This window comes from Natator depressus, chromosome 10, assembly GCF_965152275.1.
Source record: "Natator depressus isolate rNatDep1 chromosome 10, rNatDep2.hap1, whole genome shotgun sequence".
Classification (NCBI taxonomy): Eukaryota; Metazoa; Chordata; order Testudines; family Cheloniidae; genus Natator; species Natator depressus.
In genome coordinates, this window is record NC_134243.1 from 42,171,882 (window position 1) to 42,198,593 (window position 26,712).

The 26,712-nt window shown below is 43.5% G+C and overlaps 1 protein-coding gene across 1 annotated transcript in view; it reads right to left on the minus strand.

Annotated features, from left to right (window-relative positions):
• The window catches only part of ARIH1 (ariadne RBR E3 ubiquitin protein ligase 1), a 112,277-nt gene that overhangs the window by 16,152 nt on the left and 69,413 nt on the right, over window positions 1-26,712 (minus strand). The window contains exons 4-9 of the mRNA XM_074965877.1: window positions 22,059-22,151; window positions 21,641-21,696; window positions 17,033-17,099; window positions 15,010-15,116; window positions 13,321-13,363; window positions 11,475-11,546 (exon numbers count right to left, since the gene is read on the minus strand). Of these exons, the coding sequence (XP_074821978.1) occupies window positions 11,475-11,546; window positions 13,321-13,363; window positions 15,010-15,116; window positions 17,033-17,099; window positions 21,641-21,696; window positions 22,059-22,151 (438 nt within the window). The remainder of the gene's footprint in view (window positions 1-11,474; window positions 11,547-13,320; window positions 13,364-15,009; window positions 15,117-17,032; window positions 17,100-21,640; window positions 21,697-22,058; window positions 22,152-26,712) is intronic.

Consider the following 26,712-nt stretch of genomic DNA (forward strand, 5'->3'; position numbering starts at 1 on the left):
ATATTGCCCTGGTACTTCAGGGGAAAAAGGTAATTTTATGATCATCAGTAATATCAACAACTGCCCTACTACTACCAGCAACTAATAAAGTGGCTCAAAGTAGACTAAGTGTGCTTCACACATGTTGGGAGATTTACCTTTTTTTTTTTTTTTTTTTTTTTTAAACTTTGAAGACCAAGGCTGATATAGGCCAAGATAGACTTACACCAGCAAGACTTTTTGGATTGGCTGAAAATTGTGAAGTATTTAACATTTGGCTGCCACTTATAGAAGCCAATCTGTGTTGATGTAAACTGTTATTTTTTTAAAGTCGTCCCCAACATGTGAAGAGCTACTGTACTCAAATGTTTCCTCTGTTTGGGCAGAATGTCTCAACATCCCAATTTAGGCAGTGGAATTTGTTTTGCACACAGTTCTTGTAATGAACACCAGAACTGCTTTCGCAGCATGCTGCTTTCTTCACAGCAAAACTTTTGGTCTACTCCAGCACATACACTCAATATCAGAGCTCAAAGTGCCCTGGAGGCTGTCTTGGATCAGTGACAACAACTGTGATCACATTTCATCTAAAAAAGTATCTGAAAACCTCAGAAAAAGTTCCTCCTTCTGAAGTTCAGCCTCCCCGCCCCAACAACTAAACAGGCCATTAGTTCACCTTCGCACAATATGCCTACAATAAAATAGAATGGAATTAATGATTCCCACCTCATACACACTTTCCCCGTGGTGATTTTCACATTCCTGTTGTACTCTCCTCTCCCCCCACATGCCACCCCAATCAAGGCCTTGCATTACCGCAAGGGATTGGATGGTAATCCCTCTGGAGTCTGCCAACAATTTTCAGTTGGCTATCAGGTAAAGGGGTGCCAGGAATGCAGCACTGACCGTGGCAACCCTTTCCAAAACAGGTTTTCCTAAACCCAGGGCCCCAGCCACATAAACCATCAACGTCATTAGTAAGACACAGTCTCATCCTTCATTGTATTCATGGGCTACCTTACCTCTTACATGGTATTGTCAGGAAATCAAACACATTTCTCTTAGTGTAATTTAATGATTGCTACATTACACACACACACAATATTTGCTGACTTGCCTATTGTGTGGTAAACAGTTGAAGCAAGACCCAGAGAAAAACATTTCCAGGGCCTCTCATAAACCAATATGCAAACTGCTGTGTGGCTGTAGTAGCAGCGAGAGTGAGTGTGCGGGTACAGTCAGCATCAGCAGCTAGGGGAACATCTCTGCACTTTATTTGCCAAACTGCAAAAATACCAAGAACATGATTTCTATTTCTTGCACTCTTGGGGCATAACTGTGCAGTAGAGAGATGCTCTACAAGGGGCTAAAATAGATTTAAAATTGGTTTACAGTTATTATTCAGCAGTTACTTCATTTATTTCAGAACACAATTCCACACACTTTGTGCAAAGCCACTTTTACAATCTGAACTTCAGTTTTGCTCATTTACATTTCAGGATTGGAGTCTTGAGACAGAAATAGGATGTTTCTAAATGTAACTCCTGGCTTGGGAACAAAGAAGAGAAAGTTACTCACCTTGCAGTAACTGAAGTTCTTCAAGATGTGTGTCCCATGGGTGCTCCACTCTAGGTGACGGTGCGTCCCAGCGCCGTTGATCGGAGATCTTCGGTACCAGTGCCTGGTCGCGATGCACGCACTCAGTTGGTATCTCCCGTCTCATTGGAATCTTCCTGAGTGCGTGCGTCCCACACCCTCCTCAGTTCCTTCTCTACCGTGGAGAAATCATACTAGTACTCCAAAGTGGAGGGGAGGAGGGCGTGGAGTGGAGCAACCACAGGTACACACATCTCGAAGAACTTCAGTTACTGCAAGGTGAGTAACTCTCTCTTCTCCTTCGAGTGCTGTCCCTGTGGGTGCTCCACTGTAGGTGAATGTGTAGCAGAACCCACTATGGTCGGTGTGACTTTGGAGATGCTGCAGTGAGTACTGTAGAGAGTACTGCATGGCCTACTATGGTGTCTGCCGTGGTATCTTGCGTGATAGCATAGTGTTTGGCAAATGTGAGTTCAGAGGACCATGAAGCTGCTTTACAGATGTCAGGAATGGGTACGTTATGTAGGACGGCAATGGATGTCGACATAGCTCGAGTGGAATGAGTTCCAATGCCTTTGGGAGGTTGAATATTTTGAGTACTATAACAGGATCTGATGCAGTTAGAGATCCACTTGGACAGACGTTGCTTAGAGATTGTCTCCATTACTGAAAGATCGAAAGGTGCAGCTAAGAGTCGTGGAGACTTACAGAATGGCTTAATCCTGTCTAAATAAAAGGCAATTGCTCGCCTGATGTCGAGAGTATGCAGGGTTGCCTCTTGAGGAGTCTTGTGATGTTTAGGATAGAAAGCAGGTAAGTATATTGGTTGGTTAAAGTGGAAGGTGGATACCACCTTAGGGAGAAATTTAGGATGTGGTCTCAGAGTGACTGTCTTTGGAGAAGGTTGTTTAGGGAGGATAGGCCATCAGGGAGTGTATTTCGCCTACTCTCCTTGCTGATGTTATTGCAACTAAGAAAGCTACCTTCATGGACATATGAAGAAGAGATGAGGTCGCCAAGGGCTTGAATGGCGGTTTCATGAGACCGTGAAGAATGAGATTAAGATTCCATGTAGCTGCTGTTGGGTAAATTTATGGGTAGAGATTTTGTAGGCCTGTGAGAAATCATTTTATGGTGGGAGAGTCCGTTTTTGACGGGAGGACATGCGGAGTAGGTAAGGATACCACAACTGTCTGGCCCAAGCCGGGGCAATAAGTATGATCCACGCATTATCGTCTATGATCTTCCAAAGAACCCTGTGTAGCAGAGGGATTGGTGGGAAGGCGTTCAGGAAAGAGTTGTTCCATGGGATGAGGAACGCGTCTCCTAGGGATGCAGTCCCGAGTCCTGCTCTGGAGCGAAAACAGGAGACATTTTCAAATCTGGGTTGTGGCCAAGAGGTCTATTGATGGGGTGCCCCAGAGGGAGAAGAGCTGTTGAAGTAGTGCGGGGTGCAGTTCCCATTCATGTTCTGTCGAAAAGTGCCTGCTGAGTGCGTCGGCAGTGGCAGCTGGGTAGGTATGAGGCAATGATTTATATTTGATGTTGTGTGCACCAATTTCATAGGCGGATGGCTTCCATGCAAAGGGAATGTGATCGGGCCCCCCACCTTGTCTGTTGATGTAGTACATACATGCTATGTTGTCTGTTAAGACCCGAACAGATTTGTTCTTTATGAGGGGAAGAAAGTGAAGGCATGCTCATCGCACTGCTCTGAGCTCTAACAGATTTACGTGTAGGTGCGTCTCTGATGCAGACCACCAGCCTTGTGCTCTGTGTCCCCCTAGATGCGCTCCCCAGCCGATTAGGGAAGCGTCCGTGGTGAGCATGAGCGTTGGGGATCGTTGCTGGAAGGGAACGCCCGTGCAGAGGTTTTCTAGTCTTCTCCACCAGTGTAGGGAAGCTAGAACATTGGGAGGAGGAGTTAGCAGCGTCCCTAAGGTGTGTCTGTTGGGTTTGAAGTTGGAGTTGAGCCAGCCCTGAAGACATCTCAGGTGTAGCCTGGCATGCTGGACCACGAAGGTGGTGGCTGCCATGTGAGCAAGGAGCTGTAGGTAGATTCTTGCCTGTGTCCTGGGACGAATAGAGAGCGTGCATATCAGTTGTGTGATAGTGAGGAATCTGCGATTTGGGAGTGAGGCTCTGCTTCAGATTGAGTCCAGATGAGCTCCAATGAACTCGATCTGTTGGGTAGGTGTCAGGGTGGATTTCTGGACATTTATTTGGAGGCCTAGGCTGTGAAAGAGGGAGATGGCAAAATGGGTAGCTTGAGGTGTCTCGCTATAGGAGTTGTCCTTGATGAGGCAATCGTCCAGATAGGGAAAAAGCGTGATTCCATGTCTGTGGAGATGAACCACAACCACGGCTAGAGTCTTGGAAAAGACTCTCAGCGCTGTGGAAAGGCCGAAAGGAAGAACTCTGTATTGAAAATGGTTGTGACCAACTGTTAATCGTAGGAAGTGTCTGTGAGCTGGATGAATTGGTATATGAAAATAAGCATCCTGTAGGTCAAGGGCTGTGAACCAGCCCCCTTGATCCAGTGCAGGAATTATTGTGCCCAGTGTGACCATCTTGAATTTTTGTATCCTCATGAATTTGTTCAATCGGCATAGGTCCAGTATAGGCCTCCATCCCCCGGTCTTTTTCTGGGTCAGAGAGTAATGGGAGTAGAACCCTTTCCCTCGATGTTGTGTCGGCACAGTTTCCACTGCGTGTAGTTGTAGAAGGTGAGCCACTTCTACACGAAGTAAGTACTCGTGAGAGGGGTCCCTGAAGAGGGACAGGGAAAGGGGAAGGGTAGGATATAAAGGGGATAGAGTAACCGGACTGAACTATTTTGAGGACCCAGCAGTCATGTGTAATCCGCTGTCAGGCATGTTGGAAACTCTGGAGGCGGTGGCCAAACAGGCAAGTAGGCAGTGGATTCAAGGGGAGGTCCTGCAGACCCTCGACCAATGTTTCAAAATTGTTTATTCCCCGGTGGGTGGGAGGTGGTTGCTTGAGCTTGATTTTTTCTGTGCTTAGGGATTCTAGCACGACTCCTAGTTATGTCGTATGATTTGGGTTGAGGCCAATAATACTGTTGTGTGTGTGGTCTTTGGTAAGGTTGGTATTGTCATCTCCTGGGAAAAGAGGGGTGAATGCCCAGGGTGTGCAGTGTCGCTCTAGAATCTTTCATGGTGTGGAGGAGTTCATCAGGTTTTTTTTTTGGAGAAAAGTTTATCCTTATCAAAGGGGAGGTCCTCCACTTTGGTCTGTAGATCTTTAGGGATGCCAGATGCAGAGCGCCATTAAGATCTGCGCATAACCACAGCAGTTGCAGTAGTACAGGCTGCTGTGTCTGCCATGTCTAGAGCTGCTTGTAGGGCTGTTCTGGAAATTAACTGGACCTCAACCAGGATTGATTTGGAGTCTGCTCTCCTATCCTCTGGAACGTAGGAGGCAAATTCGAAAAGTTTACTGTAATTATTGAAGTCGTAGCTGGCAAGGAGGGCAGAATAATTCGCAATTCTGAACTGTAGAGTGGAGAACATGTAAACCTTGCGACCGAAGATGTCAAGGCGTTTAAGGTCCTTGTCTTGCGGAGTAGGCCGATATTGCGGCTGTTTTATCCGTTGTGCAACTGCATCCATGACAAGAGAGTTCGGTTGTGGATGAGAAAATAGGAAGTCAGCGTCCTTAGCGGGAACATACTATTTACATTCAGACTTTTGCAGGTTGGTAATAAAGAAGCTGGAGTTTGCCAGAGAGTGTCAGCTGGCTCCAAGAGTGCCTCGTTTATGGGGAGCACGATCTCTGAGGGCACAGAGGGTTGAAGGATTCTGAGGAGTCTGTGTTGTGTTTCCTGAACCTCTTCTAAGGGGATGTCTTGATTGATTGCCACCCTCTTGAAAAGTTCTTGAATTGTTTAGTGTCATTCACATTCTGTGAAGGCGGAGGGAAGAGGGCTCAGTCTGGAGCTGATGGAGCGTCAGCGGTCGGTGAGTCAGGATACGGTCCGTAGCTCATGTTCTCAGGAGGGGGTTCAGGCACTCTAGAAGTGGACGGAGCTGGAGATCGAGGCATAGAAGGAGGTAGTGGTTCGGTAGAAGAGGTCTGAGGGTGAGTAGGAGGAGGATGTGGCCCAAGGGTACCACTGAGGCCAAGGCTCCGGTGGAGGAAGAGAGGCAGGTGGGGAGAACTCCACCTGCTGCTGTACATTAGGTTCGCTATCAGTAAAGGTAGCCAGCTCAGGTGGGGAAAGCGACTGTTCAAAAAAATGAGCCCTGTGTGTCCAGGAGCGGGGAGTTAGGCTCAGGTGGTACTGAGAGGTCACCTTGAGTGAGGGGCTGTGCTGAGCCTGAACTGTGCTCTAGCCCATTGTCAATTGAAAGCCTCACTGGTGCCCTGGGGCTTACGGAGGAGGCCTGCTGGGGGTCCGCTGCTGGTGCCGGGGCGGGAGGCAGGTTTGGTGCCAACGTTCTTCCCAGCACAGGGGAGAGTGCGCAGTCGGCACTGCGGCTATTTTTAGCCCGGAGCGGGTCGGTGCTGACGTTCTTGTCTGCATTGGAGCGGAGCGCGCAGTCCGCACCACAGCTATTTTTAGCGCTGAAGTGCTCAGTGCCGCGGAAGCCTTCTCAGCACAGGAGGTCGGGTTCCTGCCTCTGCGGGAGCCGTGGCTGAGGTGTTGTGACAGCCTGAGGCGCCTGCCTTCTGCGCTGTCAATACAGAGGGTAAGGATCTCGTGGGAGACCTTTTACCCTTGTTAAAGTCTCTGCTCGGAGACTGTTGCACTTCTTGCCTCTGCTACAGAGGGTGAAGCCATGCTCCCAATTGGCTCTGATCTGGCCCGGGAGCGTGAGGGAGAGGGTTTAACTTTCCCCATCTCCGAAGGCAGCTGCAGAGATTTTTCCATTTTAAGCCGCAGGTCCCAGTCACAACAAAGCCCTGGTCTTGAGGCTTGCACAGTGAAGGCATTTTGCAGGGACGTGTGTTTCGCCAAGGCACTTCACACATCATGAGTGCCCATCAGACCTTGGCATGGAGTCCTGACAGGAAACACTTCTTGAATCCTGAAGCCCTGGGCATATTGAATTGGAAATGGCAGGGGAAAGTGTCCCTGCGGGAAACAAGCCTGAGGTGAAAAGGTTTTTTGTTTGTTTTTTTAAACTAAGTAACTAAACTATGTAACTATTCTAAAGGAAGGGAAACAACTGGGATGTAACTAATAACTATTTCTATGTTCTTTGTTACTGTTTCCTACAAAGCCCAGGGAAGAGAAGCAGCACTGCCCCGAGTCCCATCTTCAGCCTTGGACGGTTGAGAAGGAACTGAGGAGGGTGCAAGACGCACGCACTCAGGAAGATTCCAACGAGACGGGAGATACCAACTGAGTGTATGCGTCCCAACCAGGCACTGCTACCGAAGATCTCTGATCAACGGCGCTGGGACACACTGTCACCTAGAGTGGAGCACCCACAAGGACAGCACTCGAAGAAGAAAATGTTATTTCTCTGTTTCAGTGCACCGTGCAGCCAGTCAAACTTCCTTAAGCTCCCCGACCCAGGTTAGCCATGTTGCATTAGAACCAAGTGAACGAGCAGGTAACTATTCTCCCCAATTCCTCAGAAGTGTCAGGAAAACAATTTCCTAGGTGCTTGGCTGCCTCCCACCCTGTCATCATGATAGTATCTAAGCGCCTCAGCCTTTAATGTACTCATCCTCACAACACCCTAGAGAGGTAAAGCAGTGATACAATCTCTGTTTTACAGATGGGGAATTGAGACACTGAGTGTCAAAGGGTAGTGCCCAAGGTCATGCCGGAAGTCTGTGGCAGAGAAGGAAATGAATCCAGATCTCCCAAGACCCAGGCTAGTGCCATAACCACTGGACCTGCCCTCCTCTAAAATGTTAAGTTTAAACTTTCAGATGTTTAAATGCCTTTCCCATCATCCACCTGTGACCCCTCTTCCTAGGAAAAACCAGGAAGAGCAAGCAAACCTTGCAGTGTGACCCAAAGGTCAAATTCTCACCAAAACAGTCTCCTCCTCTCTGTCCTCACAGTTACACAGGGAGCAGTTAGCTCAAGTGCCTCTGATCTCCATGGTATCACACCAAGAGAGAAGTATCTCCACCAAGCCCTAATGCAACTAAGGCTTTCTAGGTTAAAGACAATGACTTAAGTTGCACCAGAAAGTTATTACAAAGCTAGTGCCCCATGACCTGCACTAGTTTAATTTTTTATTTTTATTACGGTAGCATCCTAGTGGTGGACCATGACATTCACTCTTCAAGAAATACCCCTCAACTAACAGTCCGCGGCATTCTGCATCCATTCTGCATAGTCCATTTTTAGGTGTTGCCCCACATGCAGTAATCCTATTATGACAATGGCCTGGATTGCTGAGAGGAGGTCACTAGACTAAGATCACTGCCTTTGTGTTAATTAAAAGGTGCTTTACCCACTGTTGGTTCCTGGCCACCCGGAAATAGCTGGAGATCCAGGAGGACACCAAGTTTGCAAAACAGTAATAAGAGAACAGATTTCCTACAACAAAGGAAGCAAACATCAACCCTGCTATTTCTTGCAGTTGGCTCCCCTACAGCACAACCCAACTCTTCCAGGTTGAATCATTGTCAACTTACCCTAATCAAAACCTTGATCCTAGCAGGACGCTGGACAAGCCAACCAACCACACTAGCTAAGTCTAACAAAACAGAAATAGAGCCAAACCATTCAGAAGAAATCTCAGTCCTTCATTATCTCCACATTCACATAAATAGGGTGCGTGACAAGATAGAACCCTGTGGGACCTCACATGAGAGCCCACAATGCAGCTGAACTGTTATCCAACACAACACTCCAGGTCACATGAAGGTGAAGAAACTGAGCCACTCAACAGCAACTGTATCCATGCCAGGGTCTCCAACTTAGCAGTAATACTTCACGGTCAATAGTTGAAAAGACAGCTGATAGACCCAGGAGAATTAGACGCTTTGCTTTCTTCCATCACCAGAAACCCAACCAGCCAAGGAAACCAGAGCTGCATCGGTCACATTCAAGCCTAGAACTAAATTGACCAGGATTAAGGAAAATTGAGTACTCTATGCACAAACAAAGACACTTCACCACCTTCTAACCTTTTTTGGGAGATGGTTAGAGAGAAACTGGGTGGTAACTGGTGACACTATCAACTTCCAGAGAGGGTTCTAACTGCTACTGTAAGAGAAGCTGGGACTGTGTCACTGCATCCTTCCAATCCCATCCTCAATAAGGGCCCCAATATCTTCACTGGCTGAGCAGCGAAGGGATTCTGATGCTACTCACAGGTGGTGACCAAATGCTCCTATAGCTTCTCCATGAATAAAAATGGCCAAAATTCAGAGCTTCTAACCAGAGATGGAACCATCCTATCCACAAAGAGCAAAGAAAACTCACATCAGTAAGCGAAAGTGATCTAGAAGAATAAAGCTGAGAAGGGCACATGGGAGTCTCAGTATGACTAGTTACGGACAAGAACCTTATGATGCCCTGCCAGGCTATCCACCGGGTGACCATATGGCTAGGAAGCATCCACCTGTAAGGGGCTTCTTATTCCAGTTCTGTGAGCCACAGAGATTCAGACAGGTCTCCAGTCCAGGAGGGTATCTAACATTTTAGCTTAGAGTGGGGATTTTAATGTCCATTTTTTCCAAGGGAGATCGTATTCTCTCCCTCCTGCCATCTTCCTTTAAATGCAGGAGAGTCAAAATTAGATTTACCACTTGGATACCTTTCACACTTGCGTGGAAGGTCTCAAGACAGCTAAGCCACAATTTTTGCATAATCTTGCTGAGACTTATTAACATATCTGTTTATATTATGCTGCTACATTAAAAAACAGCACATTTTATGTTACTGGTCCAACAATTAACCAAATATTGGTCCTACAGTAGGCTGCTCTGGACTGGAAGTGGGTGTCTGGTGCATTTTTAAGAGCGCTGAGGAAGACCACCCCCAACTTTCATGATTAGAAGAGAGACAGGAAGTATTTACAAAAGCACTTCATGGTACTACCAATCCTCAATGCTACTTTAGATTAACACAATACTAAGTAGCAAAGTCTGTTGCGCCTGACCAGACGTCCTGATATTAGGGGCTTTGTATTATACAGGCAACTATATTCCCCGCCTCCCAGAAAAAATATCCCAATTTCTCACACATGCTATCTGGTCATCCTAATTGTGCATCTAAATCTATGATGCTTGTGTCCCCCTAACCTTTCAGATTCAGATTAAGCAAAAATATCCTAGAGGAAAACAAAATATATTTTTGATGATTCCATCAAAGCTTCAGAACCAATTTCCTTCAAGCTTGGCTTTAGTGAGCTCTAAGGAGCAAGCAAAGTTTGAACAAAGCGGTGTCTGCTGTTGTATGTTTCAGAACAGTAGTTCTCAAGCAGGGTTACATGTACCCCTGGGGTACACAGAGGTATTTCAGGGGGTAGATCAACTCATCTAGATATTTGCCTAGTTTTACAACAGGTTACATAAAAAGCACTAACAAAGTCAGTGCAAACTAAAATTTTATACAGAAATGACTTGTTTTATATGCTCCAGATACTGTACACTGAACTGTAAGTACAATATTTATATTCCGATTGATTTACTTTATAATTATATGGTAAAAAAATGAGAAAGGAAGCAATTTGTCAGTAACCGTGTGCTGTGATACTTCTGTATTTTTATGTCTGATTTTGTAAGCAAGTAGTTTTTAAGTGAGATGAAACTTGGGGTACACAAGAAATCAGATCCTGAAAGGGGTGCAGAGAACCACTGCTTCAGAACACATTAGGAAATCATTTTATTTTCCACAGAAGTAAAAAAAAAAAAGTCATTTTACTGAGAAATTCCCAGAAGTTTGCCTAGAAGCAGAGCACAAGCATACTAAGTTTCAGAATTTGAGCCAGTAAGAAAATGAACAGGGTCTTGCAATGGAAGCACCACTTCAACTGAACATATCAGTACACTCGGTAGTTCTGCTCCCACTAAATGTAACTGATTCTACTTAAACAGAAAATAAGCAATGCATGCCCCAGACCAGGAGCAGCTGTCTGCAGCAAACAATGCTGTTACCAGATTACACTGCAAAACTAATAAGAAAACAGACTGGCCATTTCCTAACACCCCCGCCTCCCCTATTCACAGCAAAATCTCACACACATGCACACAGCCTCTTGTCTTCACAGGCAAAGGCCCAGGTTTGCTCCTAAACTACATTCCCCACGTGATAGTTACATGTTTTGCCTCCTTGCTACCATGCCAACCCTTGTTTTGACTCCTCACAAAGCACACAAAAACAGACCACTGAAGTTTTATGTAAAGTTGGGCTGGCTAGAACCAATATATTTGCATAATAAAATCTTAACAGCTGGTCTACCAGTCTCCATCTGGAATCCTGCCCAACAGAAATGAACAACTGCTGAAAAGCGAAACACGGGGGGGGAGAGGGGGGGAGGGGGTTAAAGGCAGATGTAAATTAACCCAGCCTAACCAAGCCATGGGTGGCATAAACGTCTTCCACACTTACAACAGAACAAAGCACAAATTTGCTGAAGGACATAATCAGTGCTGGACAGAAGCCCTAAAAGCAATAGCTTCAGCTTGCTTTGGGTTTCCAATTAACTCTTTAGTACAAAAGCAAATAATCAAATGCCACTCCCTCAGCTATAATATGAAGAATCTTACCCATCCATTAGCAGAAGCATTTTTGCTTGCACCTAGGATGATCATTTTCATCTTACTGGTGTTGTTAGCGTTTGACGTTGACAACAACACTGTGCTGTGGTGGAGCATACTCCTAGTGCCAAAGGATTACGCTGCTGTTCTGGCTTCCATCAGGGCTTCTGTTTAGTATGTTTATGAAGGAAACTGAAACCAACCTTTGTGTTTGCTGCAATCCAATTGGAAGTTTCACTGTCATCATCACACTTCTTAATCCACTTCTTTAACCACTGTTCAGAAAGTGAAAAAATAGAATCCATAGACTTTATACAGTTTAAATCTATCTTGCACAGACATTACATTAAGCTAACACTAAGCACTTAACATAAAAAGGAGAGCTGCAAAGGTACACCTGAATGACATCATTTGCCAAGCAGGGTGGAGTGAGCTTTAACTTGACAATTCCTTTTGTGGCAGAAAATTAGTTTGCCAGAATCACTAGATAAACCCTGGAAAAGAGTATTATAGAACCACAGAATGCCATTGGCTAGGGACTGCATTACTTGTGAGTCCAGAACAAGAAGTTTTTGGAAGGTAAGCTCCAGATGTAACTTGCTTCTGTGCAGGCTCTGCCCCAATACCAACATGGTCCAGTTAGTAGGAGCACACAGACTAAAGTCTCAGTTTCCCTTTGCTATTCTACCAGCTAAGAAAAGCAAGAAAAAAAAGAGTACTAACGCTATCTTTTTGCTCTTACACATTAGCTGTAATATTCTGGCAGGCTGTAAAACAGGGTTGCTTTTCTTCTCTAACGATGTGTACTAACCCAATTTGCTATGTTGGGTCTCTGGGGATCTCCATGCACTACATTCCATCGACTAGCAATGTTCATACATTTCTCTGCATAAACTCAAAGATGCAAAGCCTCCACAGGATAAGTCTCCTACGATGTCCTAGCTACTTTTATGTCATGAGAGAATTACATATTATTCTCTCCTGTAAATTGTTTTTTGTATTAAAGATGCTGAATGTGTTGCATTTGAGATGCACATTGGGGCTATTTGGAAAGCCTGCACACCCTTTGCTTTCACATACTTCCCTACATTTCTAGGAGGAACACTGCTAAGTCAATGGATTTAAATTACTGAAGAAAAAAATGGGACTTCTTATACCGTGTAGATCAGGAACTGACTGAACTTCTCATGGAAATGCTGATAAACTGAGCTACAACCCCTCCACCCCCCTTTACTGCTCCAATGGTAGCTAACTGCACTCATTCTTCCATTAAAGATCTTAGATTTTATTCTCTTTAGGGTATGGAACAAGTCTTCCTGTGTGTTTGCACAGCGCCTAGCCCAAGAGGGTCCCACAATCTTGATTAGGGCCTCTGGGTGCTACTGTACTAAAATAATCATCCATCTTTTCCACAGATCGTGCTAGATGGCAGGGGCACCTGAAATCAGGACCACTGGGATTAAATATTAAAACCAGAAGCAAGCTATGAGGTTACTAAGGTATTAAAGCACCCACAGGAGTGTTGTGAGAATAGGAATACTCCTTGTAGAGTGAAGTGTTTATTCCGGAGGTCGCCCATCTCTACTGATGTAACATTATTCTACGACAACAGACTCTTCCACATAGCTGCACTAAAACACTCTTTTCATGAAGGCAACGCCGAGTGGTGACCCTGAAGACTGCTAGCAGACTTCAGGTGCTGCTTGTTACTTCCTTGATATGAAGAGGCAGAAGCCTACAGTGCCCCTTAGTGTGAGCATAGGCATAGTTCGACTTCTCAGCTCCAGTCAGGCCAACGGGGCCACGCGTGGGTGGGCAAATTCTGTGCCTGCCCAAGGCTTGCAGTTTGGAGGCAACGCCCCCTTTACACCTCCCCAAATTAAGCTCATAGGTGCGAGTGGTTATTGTACAGCAGCTATGGGCTCATACCTAGACACTGTAAATACCCACAGTACCACACTACTTTGCTGGGGGTCCTGCAAGCAGTTTGACTTTACTCCTTTAGTTTTGCAAAGCCACAGGTTCAGCGAGGAAGTTGGACATGCTCACCTTGCACTTAACAGGATCATGCCAATTTTCACCGCAGTTAAAGCTGTACGTGAAAAAGAGAATTAATTCACAGAAGTTTAGCGATCACACTATGTAATTAAATCATAACTCCATTAAAAACTTACTTTTGCAGTAGTTTTTGTCTTTTGGGTTACTCCACTGAAAGGGTCTGGGCACCAGATCTTGCTGAAGATAATTACTGTAAGTGTGTTTCAGTTAAATTAAAACGAGGAGTCCAGTGGCACCTTAAAGACTAACAGATTTATTTGGGCACAAGCTTTCATGGGTAAAAAACCCACTTCTTCAGATGCATGGAGTCCACTCGAAAGCTTATGCCCAAATAAATCTGTTAAGTCTTTAAGGTGCCACCAGACTCCTTGTTGTTTTTGTGGATACAGACTAACACGGCTACCCCTCTGATACTCAGTTAAACTAGAATCCCATGCCCCCGATGGGTGCATGACACACTTTAGAGTGTTCCCAAAGGTGCCTGGCTACTAACATTAGATCTGAAATGGATTAGTTTTCCATCCAGACGTATAAGGCTGCCTTGTAAAATAAAACAGACATCTGGACTCTTAATAAAAAAGCATAATGCTGAATAAAAAAATCTTCATCTATGCATAGCCCTTCAAATGGCTAGAGGGGTATAAAAATGGACTCCTTGGTTTATAGGGAGTTTCTATGTCTAACTGTTTTCAGACTCCCCCCCCCGAGAAGTGTTTCCTTTACTGAACATCATCTGTTTGAATGAGGTTAACTGCCCTAACAGTTTGCAGACTTCCATGTAATTCAGGTCTCAAGCAAAGTTCCTTCCCAAAACATTTCAAGAGCATTTAAAAACTTGTTTCTTGGCTTTTGGCTACAGCTGTTGATTCTCTCATTGAAAGTGAAAAGATCTAAATTAGATCTTTAAAAGCACTTTATGCACAATATAAATAATAATCCTTTGCTATAGGTGCTTCACATATGAGGCGCTCTCCCACTTGGCAAACGGATTAATTCAGCCTTAACCCACCTGTGAACATGAACTACCTTCACTTTAGATGGGATACCAAGGTAGAGAGAGGATGACTGAATTTTCAAAGGCCATTGAGTGAGTATGGGACTGACTTGATTCTCAGTCCTAGGTTTTACCCACAAGATGACCCTACATTGTTAACATGTTAATTTTGCCATTTCTAAAATGAAATTCCAGTCATTTATCAATACATTTCCCAGCTTTAGCTTTTAATTTCATACATGCCCATCACCAAGTGCTCACAGAATGATTTGGTTATGAGGGAACTGACTTAAGCAGCTTCAGTTTGCTCAACATGACTCCCGTTCCTTCGTTAAATGAATCAATTGAGGGAGAGAATCCAAGGGATTTGGAATTGCCCCAGAAATTTCTCTACAAGAGAGATTTCTCCCCATCAGCTGCTAGACATTTTCACTTGGAAGACGTTTTTATTTTCCAATTAGGAAGATGGGCAAGAACATTTTCAAATGAAGCAAAAGAAAGATGAACCACAAAACTAATCCTTGCTTTTAAAACCTCTCCTCTTCTTCCAAATGGTTACTAAGCTCTCCCCCCTCATATTGGCTCCTCTGGCACAAAACTTCTCAAAAAGATATTTATACAGTACTTAACTCTTAACTTTTGAATGGTCCTTGAAGCTCTGAATTAATTCATAAGAGTGTTCTTACCAAAACTGACGTCCACATTTGCAGCGAACAGGTTTAGCATCAGGATACTGAACTTTAACAACATGGTGGCAGTCTGGGGCAGGACACCATTTTAACAGTCGATTACACTAGAAAATAAAGTGAGAAAACATGGCACAAAGAACTACCAGGAAAAGGACACTCACCCTAACAAATCATCCTTCCCCCCTGTATCCCATTGTCCCTGTATCCTTTAACCTTAAGTGTCTTCGGGTATGTTTATGTTGCAATTAAAAAGCCACAGCCGGCTCATCCCAGCTGACTTGAGCTCAGGGGGCTCGAGCTGCAGGGCTGTTTAACTGCGGTGTAGACTTCCAGGCTTGGGCCAGCCACGGGTGTCCAACTGCAGTGTAGACATACTCTTCCTGTCAGACTCCTATCCACAGTGGCCTCGCGTGTCTGCTTATTCTACATGATCACTCTATCCCCACAAAACAAGTGACTGAATAAATCAGTCAGTCAATTACTTCACCGTTGCGTCTCCTTTCTGAACAAGCAGTAATGTGAACAGTTACTGCTGTCCCACTTTTATCTCTTGTATTCTGAATGTATCTACTAGGCCACCTGGAAGATACGTTTCATGAGGAAAGTATAAAACGTTTAAGCTTTCCTTTGGGGAAGTATTGGTCAAACTAACATCTGAGCAGTTTAGCCCCTCTCCCATTCTCTATGCTGCAGTGATACCCTTTTAATGAAACACTGTCTACCTACAGCTGTGTTCAGGAACTCACCTTTACAAGCCATACGTATTCTCAATCCCTCTGGTAACACATCCCACTGCTTTGTTTGCCTTTTTACTGCAGCCACCAATGGACTTCTAGGACTTCTTCTAACCATTATAAACCCTTGTGGATTGTAACAACTGTGCATCTCCAGTGCTACATTAGTGCAATGTCAAGAAGGCCAATTTAAACAAGAGTCAAGAAGTGAACGTTATTGTTTGACTGCAACCTTAACTTTCCCAAGCTATTTCTGATTACTGAACAGGCCGTTTACAGTATATCTGAATATTCGCAACACAGATGCAGTGAGGGAGTTAATACAATGAAAATTTCCCAACTTGCATCTTTAAATCTTAGTTTCTGTATCTAGGTTTATTCATTTATTTGTCAGTTATGGAGCCCATAGTTAACAGAACACTGAAATATTTTATTCAAAGCAGTTATACATCGTCATGTCTTACAGACTGGCACTTGGGGTACCCTCTACACTTTAATGCTTGGTGTGTCCAGGTTTTGAGGCTGAAAAAAGCTTATCCAAATACAGTGATTACCATATTGGAAAGACAAGAACCATTAAATCCTTCTCAGGACTTCTGTAACACCTACTGCATTTTGCTCATCTACTGTGACAGTAATTCTCTAAATTTCTAAGTAATGTTCCACTGTCTCTCCCACTCACCCGCACATACCTTTCTGGGTCATGTGTCTTCCTGGTACACTGGGTTTAATACTTTCCCCATAATTGCACATAGCCTAAACGGTTTATAAACACTTGCTGCAAGAGCACTACCTTGTTACAACTGATTAGAACATCTCCTGTACAGAAGTCTATAGCCATTAAACTTGGGCAGCTCTTCATTTTCTGCTGACTTGGAGCATATTGTCAAAAAAGAGTCAATGCAAGCTCAGCCTTCAATGAAAAATGCCTGCTCATTTCAAGAAAGTGTTGCCATAGTAAAAGGAAAAATTTTGATTACTAGCTCTCACATGCATATATTCTATCACAATTTAGAAATCTACATTGTCCCCCACAAGAGTACCCGACCTAATTAAAACGAAAAGGTGTTAAAAATGAGCCTTTAGACTTAAACAGAAGCAAGCCCCCATCCCGCAACACCAACCATTGAGCCATAATTCAATCAAAAACGTGTCCAATACACTACTATAAATGGAAATAATCAAAGCTAGGTAACAAAGGGGTCTCACTGTATCTGTGTAGAAGAATAAAAAGATTAGAACAGAATTATTTCTTTCATGAAAGAAATTCAAATAAAAAAACTCACCTCTACAAAACTATTAGTTATTAAATGCTGGTACTTTAATTTAACCTTTGAATCTGTGATCAGACGCCTATGGAAAGGAGAGAAATGCAGAAACATTCACTGTAGTAGAAAACTCGTTTATTTGCACATAGTCAACAACTAAAGAGACAGTGTAAGAATGTAGTTGTTTTCCCATATGCTTGCAGTTACACAAACATGTATCAGGATCCACAATCCAGGAACACTTATCTGTTTCCTATTTGTGTAACATTACAACACAATACAAACACTTTGAACCTTACTGTTTTCATTTTGGATTCTTAATACAGAAGCACAAATGAAAGTTGTACAGTTCAAGCAAGACTGTTTTGAGGAGCGTACCTGCATTTTTCTAAGGCTTTCTTGAAGAGTCCAGGGGTACAGTAAACAATTTTGCTAATTTCTATTAATGTCAGGTTTGCACGTTTCCTATAAACTGCTTTCAAAGGCTCCAGATTGCACTCGCTGCACTAGTGACCAGCACCAGGTATGCCCAAATGTTATTTGGATTTCAACTGAAAGTTAATGATCATCAGCTTAAACGTTAACAGGATATTGCTGATATAGTCATATACAGAAAGGCAACAAGTTAAAGCTGCAAGATCAGCAAAATACATGGTCTTCTGGACAGTGGCAAAAGCAAATAAAATCTCACTAAGTTAATCATTTCAATTGTTTTAGGGGAGTTTGGGAGCACTTTCAGTTATATTTATTGATCCAATCTGCATGATTCTGGGTTTTACAATTATTATGTTGTGTATATACTGAGCTTAGGACTGGTGCATTGTAAATAACGACATTAAATTATGTATTACTGGAAACACAGATACAAGACTTTAGGACTGTCAATCAGTTAACTCAAGCGATTAATGCAAAACAATTAACTAGATAACTAGTGCCAATATTTGTAATCAAAAATATGAAGTGACCACTATATACTTTGTGTTGTAACTGAAATCAATTATATTTGAAAATGTAGAAAAGCATCCAAATACTTTTACATCAGTATTCCATTATTGCTTAACCGACTTAATTGCAACCTTTTTTTTTTTTTTTTTTTTTTGCAATTAATTGCAACTTTTTTTAAAATCTCACAATTTCCTTTTTTTTTGCGGGGGGTAATTTGACAGCCCTAATGCCTTCATGGGTACAAGGCAGAACAGTTATGACTGCTTGAGGACTATGACTGAATTTCTTTTTTTAGTATTTAAAATCTCAACCTATGAAGTTGGAATGATTTACACTTTGCACAAGTTATTGTTAAAAACAATCACTTTGTAATCACACACTGGAATATACACGAAAAAGCTTTGAGTGATTTTACTACATACAGTACATGCACACCAACCTGTTTATATCTGGAGGGCCACTCAGAAGTAAGTAAATACTGAAACTAGCACACAGTAATAAATATTATAGTACCTAGCTTTTATATAGGACTTTTCATCCATAGATGTGTGTTCATTTCATGGTGTAATCAAAGGAGCTTTCACATACTCATATTAATAATAAAGATTGAAATGAACCTGCATTGAAGTTCACCTCTGGGATGAGAATAGGAATGAGAAATTTCAGCCCCAAATTTTCCAAAAGCTGCACATAATCAAAGACAAAATTTAGGATGCAAGAGCCACCCCAAATGTAACTAGAATACAGCTAGTGTGACACTAGAATCCCTTATATGTGTTGTTTACCAAACTAGGCAAAGAAGCCACCTTCACAATTGCACCCTGCTCCTGTCTGTAGGATTTGGAAGTGTCACTTTAAAGTGACAACTGCATTTCTATAGCACCATTCACCTGAGGATCACAAATTCCCATAAGGTGGTGGGTGTTATTTGACAGACAAGGAAACTGAGGCAAACAGGGTCAGTGACTTGCCCACGGTCACAAATCAGTAGTTATTTGGAATAAACCCCATCTCTTTCCAATTCACAGCCCCCATGCTCTAGCCAACCAGCCAAGCTTCCTTCCTTCCTTAACAAATTAAGTTACACATACAGACTGACCTCACTGAAGGAATCAAGCAGGAGAAGCAGCTGCTTGACAATTTGTTACCCACTAACCTCTCCTGGCAACAAAGGGACGGGAAATAAATGCTATATACTGGGGGAATGTTTTTACAACAGCTCCATTAAACTTCACCTAAGTGGTCCTTTAACTTTGTGGTAGTTTTCTTTACCAGCTGATAAGGTTTAAAACATTACTACATTACCAAATTTCTTGCTGTCTAAGGAATTTAAGACCTAGAGCAGTAGAAATATAGCAGGATGCATATGATATGGAAAGAGGTAGCCAAATTTGGATCATAGCACGCTATATTGAAAACTCAACTGGTGCTGTCTGCTCAGTAGTGGCCTCCTGACAATACTCTGATGAGGGTTAAGGGGCATGAGGATCACTAGTGACTGCAGACATGGTGCGGATAAAAATAAGGCCCTAATGCTGGAGTGTAAGCACTTCTGACTTGCTGCATCCTCCCCATTTACAGAGTTCCTCAACACTGTCCTTTCAATTTTGTCTGAACTTTCTTAGCACCAAATGGGAACAAGACCTACTGTCTAACTATAAAGTTGTAGAGAAGCTGAGAAGGCAGATTCTAGCCAGTTGCTACTGGACAGCAGAGGCTACATGACAGCAGCAGCCATTTGGCACCAGTAATAAAGGCAGCTTGCTGTGCTTATTAATGAAAGCAACAACACTGCATGTAGGTTAAAGCAATTACCAGCAGCATTAGATAGGGTGAGGAAGGAATAGAACAGATTACCTTTAGCTGGTTTGAAGGTCTTGAAAGATTTAAGACAACCTTCTTCCTTCTCCCCCACAAGATCAATAGCTATAAAAGCCATAGGAAGCATAACTGACAAGAATATAGCTACACAGTGATGGATCTGGGAAAGTCTATCTTCACTGCTGAAACTGGCTTGCTCACAGGTAGCGCAGCTTAGAGATCCCACTCCTTCATAGACTGGGGGAAGGCAGAACTGGGTCTGTGCTTTCTCTGCTTTTATGGTGGTTAAAGAAGCCCCCAAAATTGTTTTTTCTTTTCAATATGCTTGCTTTTAAGAAATAGAAATTCAGGTCCTGTGTAGTCTGGAAGGCTAAGGTTGGAGAGCTTGAGAAACGGTGACATCACATGGCCTAAGAATGGAAGTTGGTAGGGAAGGGCTTTTTAGTCAGACTATTAAAAACAACTTTTGTTTGCAGCTGTTTAATTTTAGTCACTTAATAGCTTGAAGCCTCTTAAAGGTTGAGCATCCTTCACACTTTCAGTTAAGGTGTTACACCTCCAAGACCTTCCAGAGATTAGGGAAGAATGGAAACAACAGGGATTTAGAATCCAAGTACTTGTTCAGCTAAGAGTAATTCCTGGGTGGAACTATAGAGACATAGCTCCACTGCTGCAAGCCCCTAGTGTAGATACATGCCTCTAGGGAAGTCTCATTTTGCACTGCTGTATTCTAAGTCACACTGGTGGGTAAGTTTGGATCCCAGTAATATAAGATCCCTACAAATAAAGTCTACTTAAAAGGTGGAATCTAAAATACTATGCAAAAACTAAAATTAAGTGTCACTGCAACACAACAATGTGCCTCTTTCCCCCCCACCACACACACACACACACACTATTTCCTTCCCAGTCATGGCTGGTTATGAAGATATTTAAGAGCAGCTTTCCACTTACTGTCAACCTGGTTCCCCTTTATGATTGACTCAATGATGCCTCCATGCACACAGTGACACTGCAATTCACTACCTTGGAAGCAAGTGATGTAAAACAACAAACTAACATAAATGAACAAGTCTGGCTCCAGGCAGGAGGAGCAGGTTGACAAGGAGAAAGCTTCAATTCAGATGCTGATCTGGCATGAAAAGTTAGAATGGACGTAACTGAGGTTTAGGATTATGAAGGGTGTATCTGTTCAATAATAAAGGTGTCACCTCACATAAAAACAAGAAAGGCAAACCCATAGAATTCATTGTCGCATAAGGCTGCAGTCACTTACTGTAGCTGGTAATTTTATGAGCAACACCACTTAGGACACTGGCTAACATAAAAGGGTAACTGAATCTCATGACTCAGGGTGTAATTAACACAATTCCCTATGAAGGGGTCAGGAAGGCATCTCTCACATCAGCCTATGTGGAATAGGTAGCACTGCAGAGTTGGCCAAACGCATTACAGGAGTGCTCTTCTGAAGCTTCAGGTATTTTTCACTGCCCAAGACAGAATACAGGACTTGATGGACCAGCGTGTTGACCTGCTGTAGGAAGTTCTATATTCCTAGTCAGATGAGAGGAAACTAACAACTGTACAGGCAATTAACTGGGGTTTCGGTGACAGCGTGCAAGTGCTTTTATTCTACTTGTAAGTTTAAGAAGTGTGGCAGGGATTCTCCCCTCTAGCACAGAGCTGAGAATTGGTACACCAGTACAGGGCAGTTCCTTGATCAATCTCTTTACACATTAAGACTTTAAAGGAGCTTCAAATGAGCCATTTCATACATACAACATTTACTGGAGGGGCAAAATGGAAAAACATTAACAGAGGAAGGGTGACATGATGCCATCCTTCACCTGTGGTACTTACATAACTGTATTGTCGTCAACTAAGATATCACAGCCATGAGCAGGGCATGAAATAGTCTGAAAAAGGAACAAACTGATCAAGTAAGGTCTTGGAATGTTTTTTTGGTGCCCCTTTACCCTCATGAGGAACCCCACAGGATTTTATTGCAAACTAGCCATATTTGCTCAACAAAATCAGAACTCCAGATACATCAGCCAGACCCACCTCCTTGAGCAGCATGATTATGTTCAACCAGGGCTGAGATGCTTATACAGAGTCCATACAGTTCCCCATGAAACTCACATGCACTCTGTAGATGAAGAACTCAACCTCCAAGACTTGTTTATTCATTTTTGTTAGAAAAGACTCCTGCCTCCATCCCATCCTTCCCTCTTCCCCAACACAAGACCAGCACAAGTCACACAGATCCAATATTTACCTGTCCCATGCCTTCCTCCATTATTTTGGTAGTTAAATATTCACTCCAGCACTGCATACAGAACTTATGTCCACACTCTAGGCCAGTAAAGTACTGCAACAACAAAGACATGTGACACTGTATCCATTCTGTCCTTCCTGGAGCTGTGCAGTTTTGCTTATTTCACTCTTACTTGCAGTACAGAATCTGACTGTTCCAACAATACCATATTGTTTACTCTGCATCATTATCACATCACTACATTGTTACAGCAGCTTTAAATGTGCTCTCAATGTAGCTGCAGTCTGCATCCCTAACAGCAGCAGGAAAAATGGAGGTATAGGATTTGCCCCTCCCTCCTCAAATACCTCTAAGTTGTCCTTCATTTTAGGTTATGTCTACACGGAGCCAGGGGTGTGATTCCCAGCTTGGGCAGACACACTCACGCTAGCTCTCATTGAGCTAGTCTGCTAAAAATAGTAGTGTAGCCATGGTAGCGAAAGCAGCAGCACAGATTAGCCCCCATCGAGTATAAACCTGCCCAGACCCCAGGGGTATGTTCTTGAGGCAGCTAGACCATGCCTCCATTGCCAGTGCTACCACAGCTACACTACTATTTTCAGCATGCTAGCTCAATAGGAGCTAGTGTGAGTATGTCTACTTGAGCTGGGAATCACACTCACACCTCTATCTAGATATGGCTTTTGATTTATGCACCTGGTATGAGAGAGCTTTTTTCCCTATCTTTATTACTGTAAGGCTGCTATTCTGTCATGGAGGTTGCAGAAATCATGGATTCTGTGATTTTGGCAACCTCTGTTACTTTTGTAGCTGGCAGCCCTGACAGCAGTCAGCCCCGGGGAGCGCCCGAGCACTGGTCCCAGGAGCAGCCCTGGAGGCCAGCCGCACCAGCCAATGCTCAGGCGGCCACAGGGAGCCCCCAAGCAGTGGTCTTGGGGGCTGCCTGGAATCAGCCACACTAGCCACTGCTCGGGTGCTCCCCGGGGAGCACCCGAGCAGTGGTCCTGGAGGCCTTGCAGCAAACAGGTGGCTGGGGGCAGTCAGCCACCGCAGGGGCTAGCTGTCAGCCCCCGGGGCCCCACGAGCTGCTAAGTTTTAGTCAGGGGTATTTATATAGTAAAAGTAATGGACAGGTCACAGGCCATGAATGTTTGTTTATTGCCCATGATCTGTCCATGACTTACTAAAATACCCATGACTAAATCTTAGCCTTCACTGTAAGTCACTAACAAATGCTGCACCATGGAACTAGGGTTAGAGTTAAAATGATACCCACTGTTTTCTTTCCTGCACTCACATCCCTCCACTTGGAGAGCACACTCAGTCGCTCACAGTTCCAGAATGATTACCAACCACATTCTGCCTGAGGCAGCTAAGATACTGCCCATGCAGGTAGAAGCAGAAAGGAAAAAAGGGGGAATAGGATGTGTTATGGGACTAATGTCGAGTAACAGGAGTTTATAGCATTAGAGGTCTACGTGAACAGACGTATACAGTTAACTTTCAGAGGGGTAGCTGTGTTAGTCTGTATCAGTAAAAACAACAAGGAGTCCTTGTGGCACCTTAGAGACTAACAAATTTATTTGGGCATAAGCTTTTATGGGCTTTCACCCACTTCATCAGATGTATGGACTGACAAAAAGTTAACTTTCAGTATGTCAACTTGCTTGGTAAACTCTTTAGCCCCTTTAGAACCCAGATGTTCATCTGATCAGAAGGCTGAAGAACCTATTGTTAGAAATAAGTTACCAACTGAGATTTGATACAATGTTAATCATGCAGACAGTGATCCAGCAAGGACAACTGACTTTGTATGCATTATCCTCTACACCAGTGGTTCTCAAACTTTTGTACTGGTGACCCCTTTTAAATAGCAAGTCTCTGAATGTGATTCCCCTTAAATATATAAAAAAGTGTTTTTAATTTATAACACCATTATAAATGCTGGATGCAAAGTGTAGTTTGGGGTGGAGGCTGACAGCTTGCGACCCCCCATGTAATAACCTCACGACCCCCCCATGTAATAACTTGCGACCCTGAGAGGTCCCGACCCTCAGTTTGAGAACCTGCTCTATACAAGGTGTGCCAAAACAACTTGTGGGACTCAAGTGATTATGTTGGGGGGGGAGGGGGGAAGAGGAAGAGAGAGAGAAGAACTAAAGAACAATAAATAAGACTGCTAGAGAGAGTAACTTTGAAGTGACGGTATTATATAAATGAGACTCAGATAGGACAATTATGTTTCAAATCACAGGGGGGAAAAAATCTCCCTCACTACCACTGTGCAAGTTCTAATTTCATATCATCTCAGGATTGAACCCTCATTTTATGTTCTGCCTGTAAAGCACCATACACTTGTGTAAGGCTATACAGATAATAGGGTGTCTCCTGGACAGCAGGATGATACAACAGAAGCAAGATTTTGTCAATTAAAAGACCTTCAACTTGAAAAAAAATCACTTTTTCAGAAAAAGTATTGTTACGAACAACACTGAAGATTACAAGTTTTACGTTTCTTTACTTTGGGCATCTGGACACTGGAGTATAGTTTACACTTCCTTCACTAGCATGACCACCCTACTAAGGTACCGCTCTGGGGGGCACTCACCTATACACTCTTCTCAAGGCCCTGCTAGGGGGTCCCTTGGCCTCCACTAGAGCTGTCTAGATTAGTAGTTCTGCCTGGAGTCATCTCAGGTCCACTCCTCCTTCCCCTCTACTAACCTAGACAGCTCAAGTGCAGGCCAAGGGACATCTACACAGGGCTTTGCCTTTAAGTGGAAGCTTCCTGTGGGAGAAGACCTTCATCTTCTGTCAGCACTCAGTTATCAATGATGCAGGCAGCTACAGGGCCATAATCTCCACATGGGAGAAGACCTGCGTCAGTTTTCAATTATTATTTGAACATCCGATTCAAGAAGACATCTGAGGCTCTGCAAACATTCCTGTGCTCAAACAATGCTCCCCTGGAGATGGAGCTTCAGTCGATCGGCAAGGAATTTCCCCCTGAGGTTTTGAGAAGTCTCTGGTACATTTGGGTGGAACTATGGGAGACCAAAGATTTGAAGATTGTGCTGGTTTACTCCAGATCTATGGTTACCATGGCACAGAAGGTTCATCTGCATGGGGTGGGGGTTCACAGCCTAAAACTATCATTAACAAGGATATCCTTTAACTATCCTTATCAAAGCAACTATACCAAAGGAAACACCATCCCTAGAAAAGAGATAAATGTGTGTCCTTAGTGCAAGACTGATTTTGATGGCTTCCAGCAAGTAAGCTGATAGCTCCCTATTTCATGGTCAGTCACTGTCTCCTCCCAAGCTGTACAGAACATCTGCTTCTCTATCTAGCCATTTCTTTACTTTGAGGAACTTCCCTTCTTGCCAGTCAGCTTCAGACAAACTGAGAACCACCAATAAAGCTGCCCCCTCCACACACCCCTGGCAATTAATACAGCTGATAAATAACTATTCTGTTCCAAAAATGGCATATCATGGGCAGACATTACCTTACTTTCACCTTACCTTGCTATACTGATGAGATTCTAATGACCTCATTTGGGGGGCCAGGAACAGAGTCATTTTCCTGCTTTTTGCTTATTCCTATTTGCAAGAATTCTAGCATCGGTATTTTACTACCTTTTGATATCAGTATCTGCTCTTTTGTAAGCAATAACTGAGCAAACACAGCAAGGACTCTGCTGATCCAAGACTGACATTTTCCCGAGCAGCTCCACTCAAAACATTTTTCTTCTTTAGTAAATAGCTCAGTGAAAGGTACCACAGTGACAGATCCAAGGAAGCCATCTATATGTCCACAGAATAAGTGCACCGCCTGGGCTACAGAACAAGCTTCCCAGAAACACTACCTGTTAATGCTCCCATCAAATTTGACCTGAAGGGACACTGGGGCAGCAGAAAGGACGGAGTTCTGTCTACATAGTCCTTTCAATTCTTGTCCTCACATCGAAGACTGCCAAGAAGGGGTCACAGTACAATTAGTGACTGGCTGACACCTATCCATTAGGAACCAAACAGACCAACAAGTTTCACTTAGGCCACCAAACTGTCACTGCTGGATTCAGACTTGTGATATAGCAGCAAAAGGCTCTTCTCCAACCGGTATTCCCCACCATTCTCAAAACATGTATCATGGTGGCCACCATTCTGCCAGTTGAAGTTGGGATTCAATAAAAATCTCTCCTGAACAGACCAGATGGGTTACTATAAAGGAACACAAAATCTACACTCCCACTAGTCAGAGAAGGCAGAGTGTGACGCCATCTGCGATCTCTGCACCACAAGTTGTCTCTTGTGAATTTTTAGCACTTAAAATTTAAAACATCTGAAATCCCCAGCATTTTAAAAGCAGGAAGGAACTCTTACCAAAACTGTAGTGTTTTGGATCACCTGGGAAAGAAATCAAAGCTGTTCAAAGTTAAGGAGGTAAAGAATCTCGGATTTTTAGGTTAAATGTTCACTTTTTAAAAATATCTATTTATATCTAAATATATATCCCATAGACTCATAGGACTGGAAAGGACCTCAAGAGGTCATCTAGTCCAGTCCCTTGCACTCAAGGCAGGACTAAGTATTATCTAAACCAGTAGTCACCCATCGGTCGATCGCAATCCATTGGTCAATCCTGGAGA